At 38.9% G+C, this 15241-nt stretch overlaps 1 protein-coding gene across 1 annotated transcript in view; it reads right to left on the bottom strand.

Annotated features, from left to right (window-relative positions):
• Positions 1 to 6178: 6178 nt before the first annotated feature.
• LOC139716223 (prokineticin receptor 2-like) overlaps positions 6179 to 15241 on the bottom strand; it is a 38497-nt gene continuing 29434 nt past the window's right edge. The window contains exon 2 of the mRNA XM_071627787.1: positions 6179 to 6923. Coding sequence (XP_071483888.1) covers positions 6179 to 6923 — 745 coding nt within the window. The remainder of the gene's footprint in view (positions 6924 to 15241) is intronic.

Below are 15241 nucleotides of genomic sequence, written 5' to 3'. Positions count from 1 at the left end.
TTTACCGTGGATGGTACCCAATAACTTGCTGTTGATGGTGTTTCATCTTTGCCGTTTCCTGACAACGTCGTCGCTAGACTAGAAAGCCATTTTACCTATTAAATTTGTGGGATTACGTCTGTCATGGTCTCGCACTCTCGATCTTGCAACTGGGTGAGATCGAATTAGAGTCTGTTTAATACAGTGATGAACTATGATATCTTCTCTGCGCTAGTAGGCAATCTTGGAATTTTAGGCTAGAGAGCTTGTCATGTAGGGCAAATCATGTTGTATAATTTATTGCCCGTCATATCAATTGCCTTGTTGGCATCGTGGATAATAGTTCTTTATACATGTCATTTCATAAGTATTTGATGTGTTAGCCTCAACGTGTCATGTGGTTACTCCAAACATTATTGGCGTCAATGTCCTAACACAAAACATACATTATCTTCACCAAATTTCATGAATCGGGGGAAAAATATGTATCGCTGCATAATGCAAAATCACAGTACACCGGTTGCAATGACTGATTGCGTACTTGTCTACTGAGTATTACACAAGGATCCAAAACATGAGCCGCATGTTATTTGTCGCCATCTTGCGTCCAGAAAGGAAGTGCCATTCAAGGTGCATCCTCACACCTGCATATGAAACGGATCATCCTGATCCCGAAAACTTTGTAGAATTTTCGTAAGAGAGCACCAGAAGCCAGAAAAAATCTAAACAAATAAACAACGAGAGTAAAATTAGCTGTTGCCGATGGGGAGGAATTCCCCGCTAAATGCGCCTCATTTACGGGGATTCTTTATCATCTTTAGGGACTATTATTTTACTTGCATGAATATGCAAAATACATGCAATTTTGTAATGGCGAAATGGATTTGAACAGAAAAGAAAGTCACAATTGCAACGCTTAGGATTAAAGTTAAACAATTCTATTCATCTAAAATCTTTCGTGTTTTTTAAAAATAAATTCTTAACGCTTTTTTTTCTCTCCTTCTATTTTTAAAGAATCATTTACAGGTGTTAGACAATCATACGCAATCCGAGAAATGTTCTGCCAGAAATGAAGCAAACGTAATATCATGGAACTTCATGGCGTATATATGAACATATATTATTATGATAAAAATGGCTATGATAATAGTGCCATTACAGGGTCAGTACGTCAGTGACAGTGGCCGCTGTTTCTATGTTTCGTTTTTTTCCCTTTAAAGGTATAATCTGCCTGGCGATTAGTAAATTTTTACCCTCTGACCATTGGCTTTGTGCAGTGTATCTTTGATGTGAGTTTTCTGTGATGTTAACCCCAAGGAAATAGAAGCTGTGTTATATCTAATTTAGGGGAGGTGATTTAATGCTATCTTCACCCTGTTTGGTAGGGTGAAAACAGAAAACATGACAAACGCCACCTGGCAAGACCGTTTAAAAGCTCTGACTTTGGGATCCCATGAACGTTATGAACTCATCAATTGAATAATACTCCCTCCATTTGTAATATTTTTGTCAGGAGCTTGAGCTGTTATGCTGACCAAAATATCTGTAAAGTAATGTTAGGTTGATTCCTTCGCATCCTTTGTTGGTACCTGGTTTATGCAAGTTCTGTTCTTTCATGTGTGCATATACATGTATGTTGTTTTTCTCTCCATCCCCCCCCCCGTCTCTCACGAGGTAAGATTAACTTTCGACTCCAAAACACAGCAGCTTCTTGATTTCAGTAAAGTGAGTTGTTGTTTTTATTTCACCAAGATATTATCCCATTTGTATTTTCTATCTTCAAATTTGTTACCATGGTTAAAGAAGAATTGATGGCGACGTAATGGAAACTTAGTTTGGAAGTCGACAAATGTTAATCTTATATTTTCATTCATCCAATATGTATATTCATATCACATTGTATATGGATGTTTAAAGGTAAATAGTTTTGTACAAGAGCAGTAGTTTTGTGGTATTTTATTTGATAATAAATGTGTGCCGTTTAAATTCGTGTCAAAAGAGTTCATTTTAATCAAGATGTCACTTGTATCAACAAAAACTTCTTCCGTTTGAATCAAACATATGCAATGATGATTTTTCGATGAGATAATGATGATAACGATTGTGTGCATGGTGAGGATAACGTACATGATCACGTTGATGAGCGCAATGATTGAGATGATGATGTTGCTGATAATGATTATGACACTAAATGTGTATTTTTGAGATAAACTTTCTAGTAAAGGAAATATTTGACTCAAAGCTGTGATGAAATGGATACACACCACAAGCAGAGTTTGTTTTCAGTTCTACTTCGGGAGATTGTATTCTGTCATTGTATGTCTATAATGTCTGTACGTGTGCATGAACGTGTCGTTGAACACACATACTTCATTCTCACCGTTGTGAAATTGCATCACAAAACCCACTGGTCAAAATCTCTGAAGGCCTGATCATGCATGAGTCAACAATACAAACTCCATTGCCAGTCTTTTCTGAAGTTAAAGTCCTTATCGTATCTATCGTAACGTCTTAAGGGTGAACTTCGTTGCTCTTTTAAACCATTTCTATAGACCCATGTTTTTTGGCTCTTACATTGTTTTGCTCCATTTCTGCCTTTGGAGAACATAAAAATGTAAATGAAAATCCTCCAATAACGTTTCAAAACGAAAGCAGAAGCACTGCAACTTAAAAAAGTTTTAAATTTAGAGTGCTGAATTACTATGTCAAGTTTCCGGATGATTAGGTAATGCATTCAGGTACGTTCAAAGGCTCTACTCTGGAGTTCAATAGGACCATGACATAATTTCAAAACCTTCCTCCCTTTTTTCAGAAGTAGCATTTGTAGACTGGATATTGTAGCACTTTTTCTTTCACTCTTTAAACCCGGCGACTTCTGCTTGTTTTTGTGATGCAAACTGTCTCCCTCTCTCCCCCCTCTCTCTCTCTCTCTCTCTCTCTCTATATATATATATATATCTATATCTATATATATACGTATTAACAGACCCCGTTCCCACGATATCCTGCTGGGGGGGGGGGGGGAGGGATACAGGTGCCAATAGGCTGAAAAGTACGAAATTGTCGAATGTTTGATGAACAACTACCTGCTGTCAGAGTTAGAATGTTTTAAATATTCGGATTTTGTTTTATGTTGTTTTTATGAAGCGTCCTAAAATGCCATTATGAATGGGCCTAATGTTATCACAATGCCTTATCCCCTATGCACGTGACTGTACACAGGTGTAGGTATGTAAATTAAAACACGTAAATAAAATAAAAATATGATTATGATATAGTATTTTGTAAGGTTCAGAACTGGTGAGCTCACCTTTCTAATTCCCTTACTCTTGATCCCCCTCTTTAATCCCCTCTTGTCTTGAGCTACAGTACACACTTCACGCTTCATAAAGAAGAGATCTGTACCAAATTGACACAACTAAAGGAGAGTTACAGCTTTATTCTACGCTCAGTCATAATACAGCACGGAAATATCCGCTTTGGATCATATGTGCAAACACAGATTAAAGTATTGGTCCATTCTTTTTTTTATGAACACATAACAGCATCATCGTAATATGAGTCCAGTCATCTTTTGGGGAAAAACACAAACACACAACAGTGGCTTTTCCTCGTCAGTGAAACACCACACTATACCAGTCACTTGTGAGAAATAAACAGCAAGAGGAACAGACAGAACGGAAAAGTCCCACGAACACACCTACTATGGTGGATACATCGTGCTAATTGCTCCATTATCTTTGCTGCACACAACTTTTCCCGATTGTGCAAGGGCACAAAGTCGATGTCTTCTTTGTCTGGGTGTCGTCTGTATTGTCTGTGATTGAAAAGTAATTGCCTCTTAGCTTGTAAATGCATCTAATCTTTTCCTTTCTCCGAGTTGTCGATTCGACAGAGCAACAGTAAACACGAAGTAAAGCACAACCATTTAAATGTAATTGCTGCTCAGAGTGATAAAATATCACTCTAAAGATCGGTTAGAGCCCGTTGAAATCATATAATCATGACATTATTTCACATATTGCATTTTGATAAACACGTCCTTAGACACCACTAATCTCATGAACATTATGCCATGTTTTTCTAATAATGTTTGTTGGATCGGCCGAGTATATTGGGACATAGGCTTCTTGCTGGTAACTATCGTTTCCATGATAGCTTTGAACGAGAACTTCTAACATACAAGTGTAACTCACCCCACCCTCATATCCAAGACACACAAATCAATGTGAAGTCCGAAGTTTTTGCATAAAGATTACGGTTTGACAGAATGCCTCTCCTAATATTATTCAATAGAATTAGAAATGCATTTAGAGAGGGAATCAGATGTTTGTGAGGTTGATGATTTCCCCCAAATAAAACTCAGCTGAGAACCCCAGCTTGCAAGGATAGAAACATTTTTTTTTCCAAGCTCCGGAAGCCAAGTTTGTAAATTAAAACAGTAGAAGCACTTTTCATATTTTCTTGCGACCATGCTCTTTCCGCATTTATGTGAGGTCGATGATTCCCTTACTAATCATCCCAAGAGATAATGACAGATTTCTCCAGAGTAGAAATTATGAAATACTTTCATACGTCTTCACAATATTACCCTACAGAAATCCACTACCTACCAAGTCTTGGGCAAACCACAGACATGGACCTGTTATTGAGGTCCTATCCGAGGGAAAAACGTTTCAGCTCTAAACCTATTGCCTACGGTAACATTGTGTATTGTGTTTGAAGGCTTTACGGAAACCTCGTGTGCTATGTTTTAAGGCCATGGGGACTACCTCAAGTCGGAGGCGGCTGGTACAATAAAGGCGTTATAACTTACGACCCTACTAAACTGGACCCATCGGCTTCGAACCGTGGATATTATGTTGATTGTAACAAAGACACGCTACCTACTAAGCTAGGCCACAGAGGTGTCCAAAAATATCACTTGATTACGAGAAAGACTTGACAAACTTGACAAGCCTGCAAAGATTGCGTCAAATGCGTACTGATGACGCCAAAACACCAGACTTGGACAACAGCTTCCGCTATAAACCAAAATATCGAAAATTTGATTTTGCGCTTTCCAGCTTTGAGATAGGAGCAAGGGAATAATAATAAATAGATCATACAGAGTTACAATGTGGTATGAGCGCCCACTGCCTGACACATTGTAGAAACGACACTTACAGATGTAGAGCAGTGATTTGTTTGAGGGGCAGTAGGTCCATCTGAATGGAATACACATGCTCGATGACTTTCAAACACCATCTGAATCACTGAATATGATATAGGTATGTACAATTTGTAATTCATACATTACTGAAATACTTTAGTTATAAACAAACAATTACACAAAATGACAGCCGTAGAACAATTATCAGCATGTACGTCGGTGATGCACAAGAAATTCCTTAGCTTTACAATGTTTACAGCGTATAATGAAGAAACATAGCATAATCAAAATAGATGTCTACAAGAGAGAATATACAAGTCCCAAAGTATTACCATGTTTCTCGACCTTAAATTCTTTCCACTATATTCATTACAAGGCACACATATCTTTGTATCCTATTTTTTTTTTGCTTTCTTTCATTTGACTCTTTTTATGGCTATTTATATATATAAATAGATATGTAGTCTTCTTTCAAATAAACCCGTACGCCAGCATTTCGTCAGCTCAGCAGCATCACATATAGTAACAACCGTCTATTCTAATATGTGATGGATCCCACATAAGTAATCGTTTTCCACTTCCACACGTCATAAAATTGTACAAAACTAAAATCTCCGCGATAAGACAAATTACAGTTTGTTTAATCACTTGCGTATTCGTACTCTTCTGTCTCATTTTACACTGCTGCGTCCCGCGTGTAAGCGTTGTCATAAATAAAATCATCCGCTTGTACAGTCGGTTTTGGAGATGATCAACTCCTGTCAAGTTAACATCAGTCAGGATATAAATCAGCATGAGTAACGTCTGCAGATCTTGTCATCTTCGAGGGAACATGAAGACATAATATGCAACAGCGAACGTATTTACGCTGGTAGTGGCGCTGAAACAATATATCTAGAGAACCTCGTAGAGCAAGACCATTGTTGATATTGTCAAGCATTGTCCACCAGGCATTGTTTTCTTTTTGTCGTTACATTTCTGGTGCCAGTTCATGTTACTTGGGAAATCAACGCGGCTTCCCATTGAGGTTCAGTAGATAAAGAAGGCCTATATACGGGTATCGATTGTCTCCACGGTAGGCTTCCGCGAGCCGTTCATGTATCCGTTCAACCTCGGGATGTTTGAGGATTGGCTGCCTGCTGACCGGTGAGAGGTGCGGGTCTGGGAGGTGCTGACAGCAGGGTGGCGCCAACAGGAGAAAGCCTTGCGGAACAGGTGGGCCAGCTCCTTGCGGAATACGGGGCTGAGGCCAAAGTAAATGATGGTTCCAACCACAGCATTCAGCATGGCCAACCCTTCGACGATATACATGATCACAAGATAGTACGGTAAACGCTCCATTTGATCATAATAGAACTGAAAGGCGATGTTGTAGGCATGGTACGGCGCCCAGCAAAAGCAGAAGGCAACCACCAATGCAACCAACATAGGGATGGTCTTCTGCTTTCGCACGAGCGTGATCTCGCGGTGGCGAGCGGTGACGTGGCCCGGCGGATGGCGATGAAGCCAAAGTTTGGTAGCGATGCTAAGGTAGATGCAGGCCATGATAACCATAGGAACGAGGAACTCCACTAGCGCCAGTGAAAGGATGTAGGCCCGTGACACGTGAATGTTTTTCCAATACTCTGCGCAGAAGCGGAAGGTCTTGCCTCGGCAGTAGCCAACATGTACGCGCGTGTAGAGGGCCGTCGGAGTGGCAACCAGGATTGACACTAACCAGGTAATGATAACTATGACAACGAGCGTTGCTTTCTTCATGCGGGGCATCAGAGGATTGAAGATACCATGGTACCTGGAAAGGGGAGTGAGATAGAGTGAAAGAGAAAAAAGGAGGGAAAACGTTAAAGCTGAACTGTATCGGTTTTATTCATCATCATAAGGAGACTTTTAAAAATCCATGCACATAAACTTATTTTTGTACATGTATAGTACAGATTCCTTGTGAGTCGTGGTCTATCAAAAAGTCAGTATAAACTCAGCATCTGGATATCGTAAAACTCATGCTACCCGTTATCAGTGGTACTAGTATTTTGCAAAGTGAATGCGAGGGCTGGCCCTCATACCTAGTCTCATTTTCGGCGGCAATGAGTGAATGTCTTAGGAATGTACTCTTCCATTTATCACCTTGATCTGTTGATGAAATTAGTTTAGATTGTATCTTTTCTTCCCCTCTCGCCATCCCATCTTAATTGTAGATATTCTCATATTGCAACGATGACAAGGTGCCACGCCGTCGTATAGTTGACAGTTCACACCATCAATCACTCTCGCGCAGTCTCATATTATTTTGCCCCACTGACGTCATCAAAACAGAACTTTCCGACAATGTGATCTTAATTGTGAAGTGGAAATTGTTGTGCTCTCAATGGCAAATAGTGATGATGACGGTTTGTCTCGCGGGCGCTTTTATTACTTGTGTGATGGTTTTATGTCCCGTTAAACCGGTGGGTGTAGAGGTTGGACCAAATACCTGTGTTAGATAGCAAGAGGATGTTTCTCGTTAAAGGTCAGGCGATAGTGTTTAAACGTGGCATCAATAAAACATTTTCCCGTCTCGCTCAAGTTTATTTTCCGTATAAACAGTCATCCGTAATAAGCATGTGAACAAAGATGGCAAGTGAATGTGAGACTCACTTGACGTGAGAGGCAAACACGTTTATGAATGACAAGGATTCTTGACCCATTTGGGCTAAAGAACTAATAAAATCACAGCGGTTGATTTATAACTGTAAAGATTACTGAACCACACGACGAACGCGCCATTATCACTACGAAATGCGAGCAATTTTTTTTGGAGGGCTCCATATTATGATTTTAGAGATATATACGAGTATCAATCATTCTGATTCCGTGATATGCAATATAAATATCTTATTTATTACGTTAATGTTACGTTATTACGTTAATACATGCAGCAAAAAAAAGATAATTATGATTTTTCTTTACGAACAATGCATTTACACATTGGTGCATTCAACTGTTAAAAAAAAAACGACTAACAAACAACCCAAGATAAACAAAACAAATCAAAACAGCAGCAACAACAACAACAAAGACCAGCACATTTCTTCACAGGATTTGTCTTGGTTTCAATTTTCGTATTGTATTTTAATTCTCTTTTGCAAATTGTTGACTCCGATGAGATCTATGCGTCTGTGAACTTCCTCGATCCGCGTCACTTCAATCCAACCCCATTCTTGTTTTAGCACACGGTGACAGGAGATCTACTTTGCCTCGACTGTGGCACATCTTGACATCGGGAGACAAACGTGCGTCGGTATCTTTGTCGTATCACCCACACACCCACACACACACACTTTTTTAATCGGAAAGGTCAAGATAAAAGACAAAAATCGGAGTGACGAATGAGATATGTCATCAGCATTGGCCAGCCCTGCATTCCAGCCATTGCTGCCTCTATTATCTCTATCTGCCTTTCAACGGACACAGAACCACTGCGACAATATGGCGATAAAAAAAGTATGATGGAAAACGAGGAGGAGGAGGAAGTATCAAGAAAACAAGAAGAGAAAATAGGAGAGCAGAGATCGAAAAGAAAGCAAAGGCATATGAAGACTGAATAAAAAAGAGAGAAAAGTCGGCATGGTTATTCAGACATTTCTTTAATGTGTGTATTTCTAACATCGGTTCTATCGTCCTATCACCCGATTGTCAATAACGACAACAGCAACAAACCAAACCAAAGTCAAACATAGTATGTACACCATCTGCAATCTATCAGTAATTAGAACCCTCTTGGAGAGTGATTGTTTTATTTCTTTTTACTCTCCATTTATAGTCGAAGCCCAATGGTGTATTATGTGCACTATTAAGAACCATTCAGTAGAGACAAGATAGCGAGGGTGTATTTCTCTTTTTTTTCCCCCTGAGTGGTATTAGAGTCGTGTATAGCCGTAGACTTCATTTCACTGGTAAACATCAAGCACTACTATAAAGTCTAATGATACTGTAGGTCTGCAGTCAGTAGTGCTCGCCCCTGCACTTACAGCTACACAGTGTACTGCACGTGTATTTTACTGTAGCAAATTCCTGTAGAAACACATTCCATTATCATATCATACCACAGTCCGGTCATCTCGAAGCGCAATCACAGTTTGTGCATGAGCGCAATGTTTGTTCTATCTGCAGAGACATTTTTATTCTTTCATTCACGTCCCTACACCCTTGTCAATCATAGAATTGACAATTATCAGTTATTAAATCATAGAAAGATATAAAAACAAACAAACCTAAGACCTCAGAATCATACAAAATATCGTCACAGAATTCCATTAGATTTAACAATATGATGTCCTATATTAGTCATCTGAGTCTCGTAAGATAGTAGTCAAAGTAGTCACAGAGTTCTTTTTTTATTTCACTGCTGAAATTACATGAAGCATTTCTTCATTCGTGAAAGTATTACACATTGCCATTGAATAAATTCACAATTTATTTTGAATGAAAAGTCAAATTTTTGTGATTTGTGAATTTTTGACAAATTCAGAAATTCTTCACAATTATTTGTGAAATAACTGTGAATTATTTTGAAGCGAGAAAAATGTTTTCGAATGTCCCTTCAGGCCTTCTATGCAGCTACAATTTTGGGACGAGAATAGTTTTGCGATGTCTCTTTAAAACTCGCGTACAGTTATGAAGAAAATAATCAAGTGCAAAATCTAGAAAATATGAAGAAAAATGCCTATATGAACAAATGCAATGTCGAAAAAAAAAGAATTAAGGAGTTGGAAAAGGTGGATACGGAACAGACAGTAAATGACAAGAAACATAATGGAAGCAGAACTAATAATGCACAAGACTTGAATCCGCGTATTTCAATATTTAACATCATTGAGGATTACCATGTGACATAGTTTTCTATAGACCTTAAATAGTTTGTTTACTCAAACAAGGCAAAGAAGAATACCAGTTTTTTCCATGCAGTAGAAAAGTCAAGTTTCAAATGCAATCCCCTCATCGTTCTCCTAGATTATTAGACGGCAAACATGTGATAACGAGTTGTAAAGGCATGACGGGCTCGCAACATGTAGGTGGGTTACATGCCCTCTGTTATCCTCCGCCTATCGCTGCTGTCAGATTCCCTGGAAATGTAGATTGACAGATTGACCAGTAAACACACGTCATCAGCTAGTTCGAACTCCGCCTGTCAGTGCCATGACTTCTGTGCTATCAGTCGCGCACTTTCTTCCAAAGATGCCTCCTGTCCGTATTTGCTAGCATCGTGCGAGTTTTGAAGTTTAATTTGTTCAGGTGGAGTCCAAGCAACGAGTGATAAGTTTTTGCATGTCTTCTTGCAAAATTTCACCCATCTAACACACTAACAGACATAAACACACACACATACAGACTACGCTCTATTTCTGTCTGTCTTCCCTGCTTTACAAGACTGTCGCAGAGACACACCGATCTTCCAATGTGAAGATAATGCATAGCTATACTATGTAAACTCGCCATTCATATATATATATATATATATATATATATATATATATATATATATATATATATCCGTATCCACTAAAGTAAGATGAATAGCATTTCCCTAGGTCTTGTAAAGAAAAAAAAACCGCCCCAAATGATAATAGTCTATCAGCATGACTGATGGAATTCTATCGAAATGAACATACTGGCTCCTAAGAGGCTGGAAGAGGGTATGACCCATTCTACGATGCTTTATACCATTAATTTCTCGACAACTTTCTCGAAGTGATTGACGGAAAGCATTTTGCTAGGTGATTACTCAAAGTCGAGCGAATAGGTTAAAAAACATGAAAAAAAGGAAATCAAAAGTTGTTACCAGAACTGAAAGAGAATAAACAAAGATCAAAGCCCCAGCTCTGTAACATCGGGGAAGGTAAGTTTCTTTCAGGAAAGTCAACTTCGTTGCTCACAACATGCAATTTGGACAAGTATCTTGGTCGATTTAGTTTGTTCAGTGGATAATTAGATCTAGAACATGATTCTGATTGCACTCGCTTTTCTTATTCACTCAAATCAGTACGGAAATCTATAGAAACATCTTTTTGGCTACATAATCCCATTTGTTTTTGTCTGAAATTAATAAAGAGTTAAGTGGGACAAAACCCAGTTTCCTATTAAGGTGTTCAACAAAAAAGTGCGTACAGAATACGATTTTTTTTTTTTTAAATCGTGGGGAATTTCTGAATTCTTTCTGAAGAGCATAAAATAAAACACTGGTTTTGAATTTTTTAAAATCAAAACAAGACAAGAAAGAAGAATCCATACCAACAACCACGATATCAAGAATATAGTGTGATCAATCATTTGGTCTTCCAAGAAAAAGAAAAATATTCTCGGTACTAATAGTGTATAGCAGATTTTAGGAATATGAAAAACAAATGTAACGAGTGGGGAAAAAACAACAGCATCGGCCACACATAAGCTGCTCCGTTCGATTTATACATTCAAAACGTACAAATTGGTTCTTGAAAATAAGTGTGAGTGTGATGAATGTGTGTGGGGAGTGGGGCTGTCTACCCCAGATTTCAAACCTGAACTCTGACCACAAGCAATATATGTATGTACTTTGATCCCAATTTTGAGTTCTCGAAAGAAAACAAAGGAAATACACAAATGTATAAAGTATTAGTATATTACGTTAATATGTAGGGGTATATAATCACTACTAATTTAGAAAAGAAGAATGTTTGGAGGCTTGGCAAGCTTTGAAAAAATGATCACTTTAATATGAAATGGGCTAAACAGCCACATGGGAGAAGATATATAAGCAAAATATGAGTAAAGGTGGGGTACAATCTTTGATTTTAATGTGCTACACATTCAATAATGATAAGGGGTCAGCAGAACCCTGACGTACGCTAGAAAATAAATACGAGCTCTGGTTCACGTCAGGAACGGAGCACGACGAGAAAGGGGAGGGCTAGGAAGACATGCTAACCCATCTCTCTCCCTCTCTAAGCTCATCCCTCCATTTCTCCGCTTCCTCTCTCTTTGCCCTCATTCCCTTTTTGCCTCTCTCTCTCTACCTCCCTGTCTCGAACAAGGAATGCGACTTTCAAGCTGGATGACAGTAATGCGATAAATCCTGCATTATTTAGATTTGTGAGATCACTACCGCAAGTTGGCAACCACAAGTCGTTTCTTGGAAGTCTTGGTTCAACTTGGCTCGTGGATAGAGCGTTAACCCTGAGATGTCTTGTGGTTCTAAACATCGACTAAACTTTAAGATTGCTAACTTTCGAGTGCGTCCACACGGTGCTAAACTACAAGCTAATCATCGAGCGTTAAGTTTTCGACGTAAACTCCATAAGTTTAGGAACAGCGTGTGAACCAAACTAATGGCTGGCAGCCACAGGATATAGCAGTACACCTGTACCTGAAGATCTTATCATCAAGCACTCGTTCATACATAGTAATATCAAACCATGACACAAGTCGAGGCATATATAATGCATAATGGGGGTGCACATCATGAGCTCAACACCCACGAGCTAGACATCAAGTGAACAAAGGCACTAGCTTAACAGCAACTAAGATTGGCACACGAGATCGACACTAGGCCAAAAAGTCCCATGAGCAAGGCAAATTAGGCCCACCAGCTCGACACAAGGCAAGAAAAGCCCATAAGCTCGACATTAATTACGGGACTGTTTTTTTTTTTTTGTCCAGTGTCAAGTTCATGGATCTGTTTTACTTTGTGTCTATAGCTAATTAGCCTGTTTTACTCGGTGTGTAGAACGTGGACTGTATGACTCGTGGTGTATGACTCATACACCTTTTTTTTTTTTTTCAATGTCTAGCTAGTCATTGCCAGTGGGCCGTATGTGACGCATGGGCGTCAAGTTTTAAAAACTTACATGATAAAATAATTGTGTTAATTGCAGAAACTACAACATCATGTCCATAATTATCAGGATGTGTATGTGCATCTGTAAACATGTTGCAAATGTTTGAAAGTTTGTTCAGTTTTGAGTTCTGATTGATATTATAGGGTCTCTAATAAAATTGCACCAAACAGGAGAATATAGAAATTTATTGACAGGAATAAAGATAACAAACAGTGAGTGATTACAAAGGAAATAACAGGTTATGAATTTTATTCCATTTGTGTGGAGCTGAGCCATATCTTGTTTATCACCACATTTATTTTGCTATCATAATGATCTTATTCTATCTTTTCTTGCAAAAACAATCACTGCATTTTGAGCTTTGTAACAAATGCGATACTATGTTCATCACACCGCTGCTGTGTTTATCTCATCTATATTATCCAATATCTCGTCTACCATGTCTTTTTGCGATACACGTTAATGAATCATTGTAATTCTCAATTACCTACCACGTTGATTATCGAGACAATGTCATATTTTCTCATCCGGTCCTTTTTGCACGTAGGCCTACACCAGAGCTTAAGTCAAACAATATATGGATCGTGCCACGATAACCGAGCTGCGTCCAGCTTTAATTGAGAGAAGAAGCTCTCACCATTTGTCTATTTTAGTCCGCGTCAAATGATATCTGGCAAACTCGCCCGCTTGGCAGTCGCTCGGGGACTAGGATAGACCCAGCCTGTTTGTATTCTTAGCCCAACAGAAGAAAGAGAAGAGAGGAAGAAAGAAGACTTGAAGAGCAAAGGCTGTCAGTGGACAAGGATATCGGCTACTAGACCTTCTCTTTTTGATAGCCCTGGATATGGTTATGCCCCATGTGTGCTGTAAAGCAAAACATGTACTCTTGACAGAGTTGATTTGTACGTCTAAATCAAAATCAAGCCTTTTGATAAATTTGCACAACGGCATGATGGCACAGTATTACCTGACGAAACCACACTTATGGCATTCCGGAAAAAAAGACATACACACACAAAAAAAAACCCAACAACAACCGTGCACTATATCTGTGTTTTGGCGCCGCACGTGGCGTGTTGTCAGGAGTAGACAGTTCGTGCTGACGTCACGCCTCACGAAAGAGGCACGCGAGGAACGTGGAGAGCGAGACGGTGCAGCGAGAGGCGACCCCGCCAGCGGCTCCGGCTCCTTGACATATTCGCTGATGGATCGTTTGAATCCTGTCATGCAGCGTACAAATCATGGTAGTCTTCTAGTTTTAAAGAGGTTCATGATTACTGTCTTTGAGTATCTTTCGTAAAACAGTATTCTAAATTGCTGGTAATTACATAAAAATGTAAACCACGTCATCCGTTTTTAATATACAGTAATAAAAAAAACAGGTGCTCAATGTTTCATCATGCTCCTTCTTATCACCAGGGGAAGTCGAACTCCTGTTGTCGCTATGTTGCATGAAAATGAACTGCAATCTCTACAGTCTCATGGCTCAAGGCAGTCCTTCTTTGGCGAAAATTGACTGCCAGTCAGCAGATTGAATCTTCTTTTCTCTTTTTGCTACTGATATCCTGATAAGCTTCAAATTTAACTAGGGAACTAGAAAGAGATTTAAACTTTGAAAGCAATCGGAAACGTCATAATTCGTAATTCCATAATTCGTTTATGAGGTCCAGTTAGATGTGGGACGGGATCGCGTCACTGGGTTATACACCCTGCTTTTTGTCAATTTGCGATGAATGAATCATCGAAGCTTAAAACTTCGATGATTAGCTCATGATTACAAATATCTTGTGAATGTAACTACTATATATTGCCGTTCAATAACACTTGATCAACGTCGAAGTTTTCTCTGTCGTTGTCGCAGTCAGGTCCAAATGTGTTCTTCGTATATGAGGGGGGGGGGGGGGATTTGCAGATGACGAGTTGGTTGCAGTAAATGACGTATAGGGTTTGTATTGTGCCAAATAATGATAAAAAGTTACTCTCAAAATTTTAAACTTTCAATGTTGAAGGTTTGCATGTCATTTGAACGCTTGACAGTACATGTACTTGTTTCATTTATTGTGTTTCATTTGAAAAAAAAAGACAAAGAGGTAATGCACTCGATCAACTCAATAATGTCGAAGAGAATATGCGATATGTTGAAGAAGTTGAGGAAGTCGTGCATTGCAGCTCCAATGATGTTGTAAATTAACGAAGTTATGCAAAAAGAAAATGTTCTCATTCAACAAATTTCTCAAAGCTAAAATATATGGCGGTCCTG

This window comes from Diadema antillarum, unplaced genomic scaffold, assembly GCF_040938485.1.
Source record: "Diadema antillarum isolate AM-2024a unplaced genomic scaffold, OU_Dant_1.0 scf00000063, whole genome shotgun sequence".
Taxonomy (NCBI): domain Eukaryota; kingdom Metazoa; phylum Echinodermata; class Echinoidea; order Diadematoida; family Diadematidae; genus Diadema; species Diadema antillarum.
The sequence above is the reverse complement of the archived record's forward strand: the minus strand, read 5'-3'. Positions and strand labels throughout refer to the sequence as shown.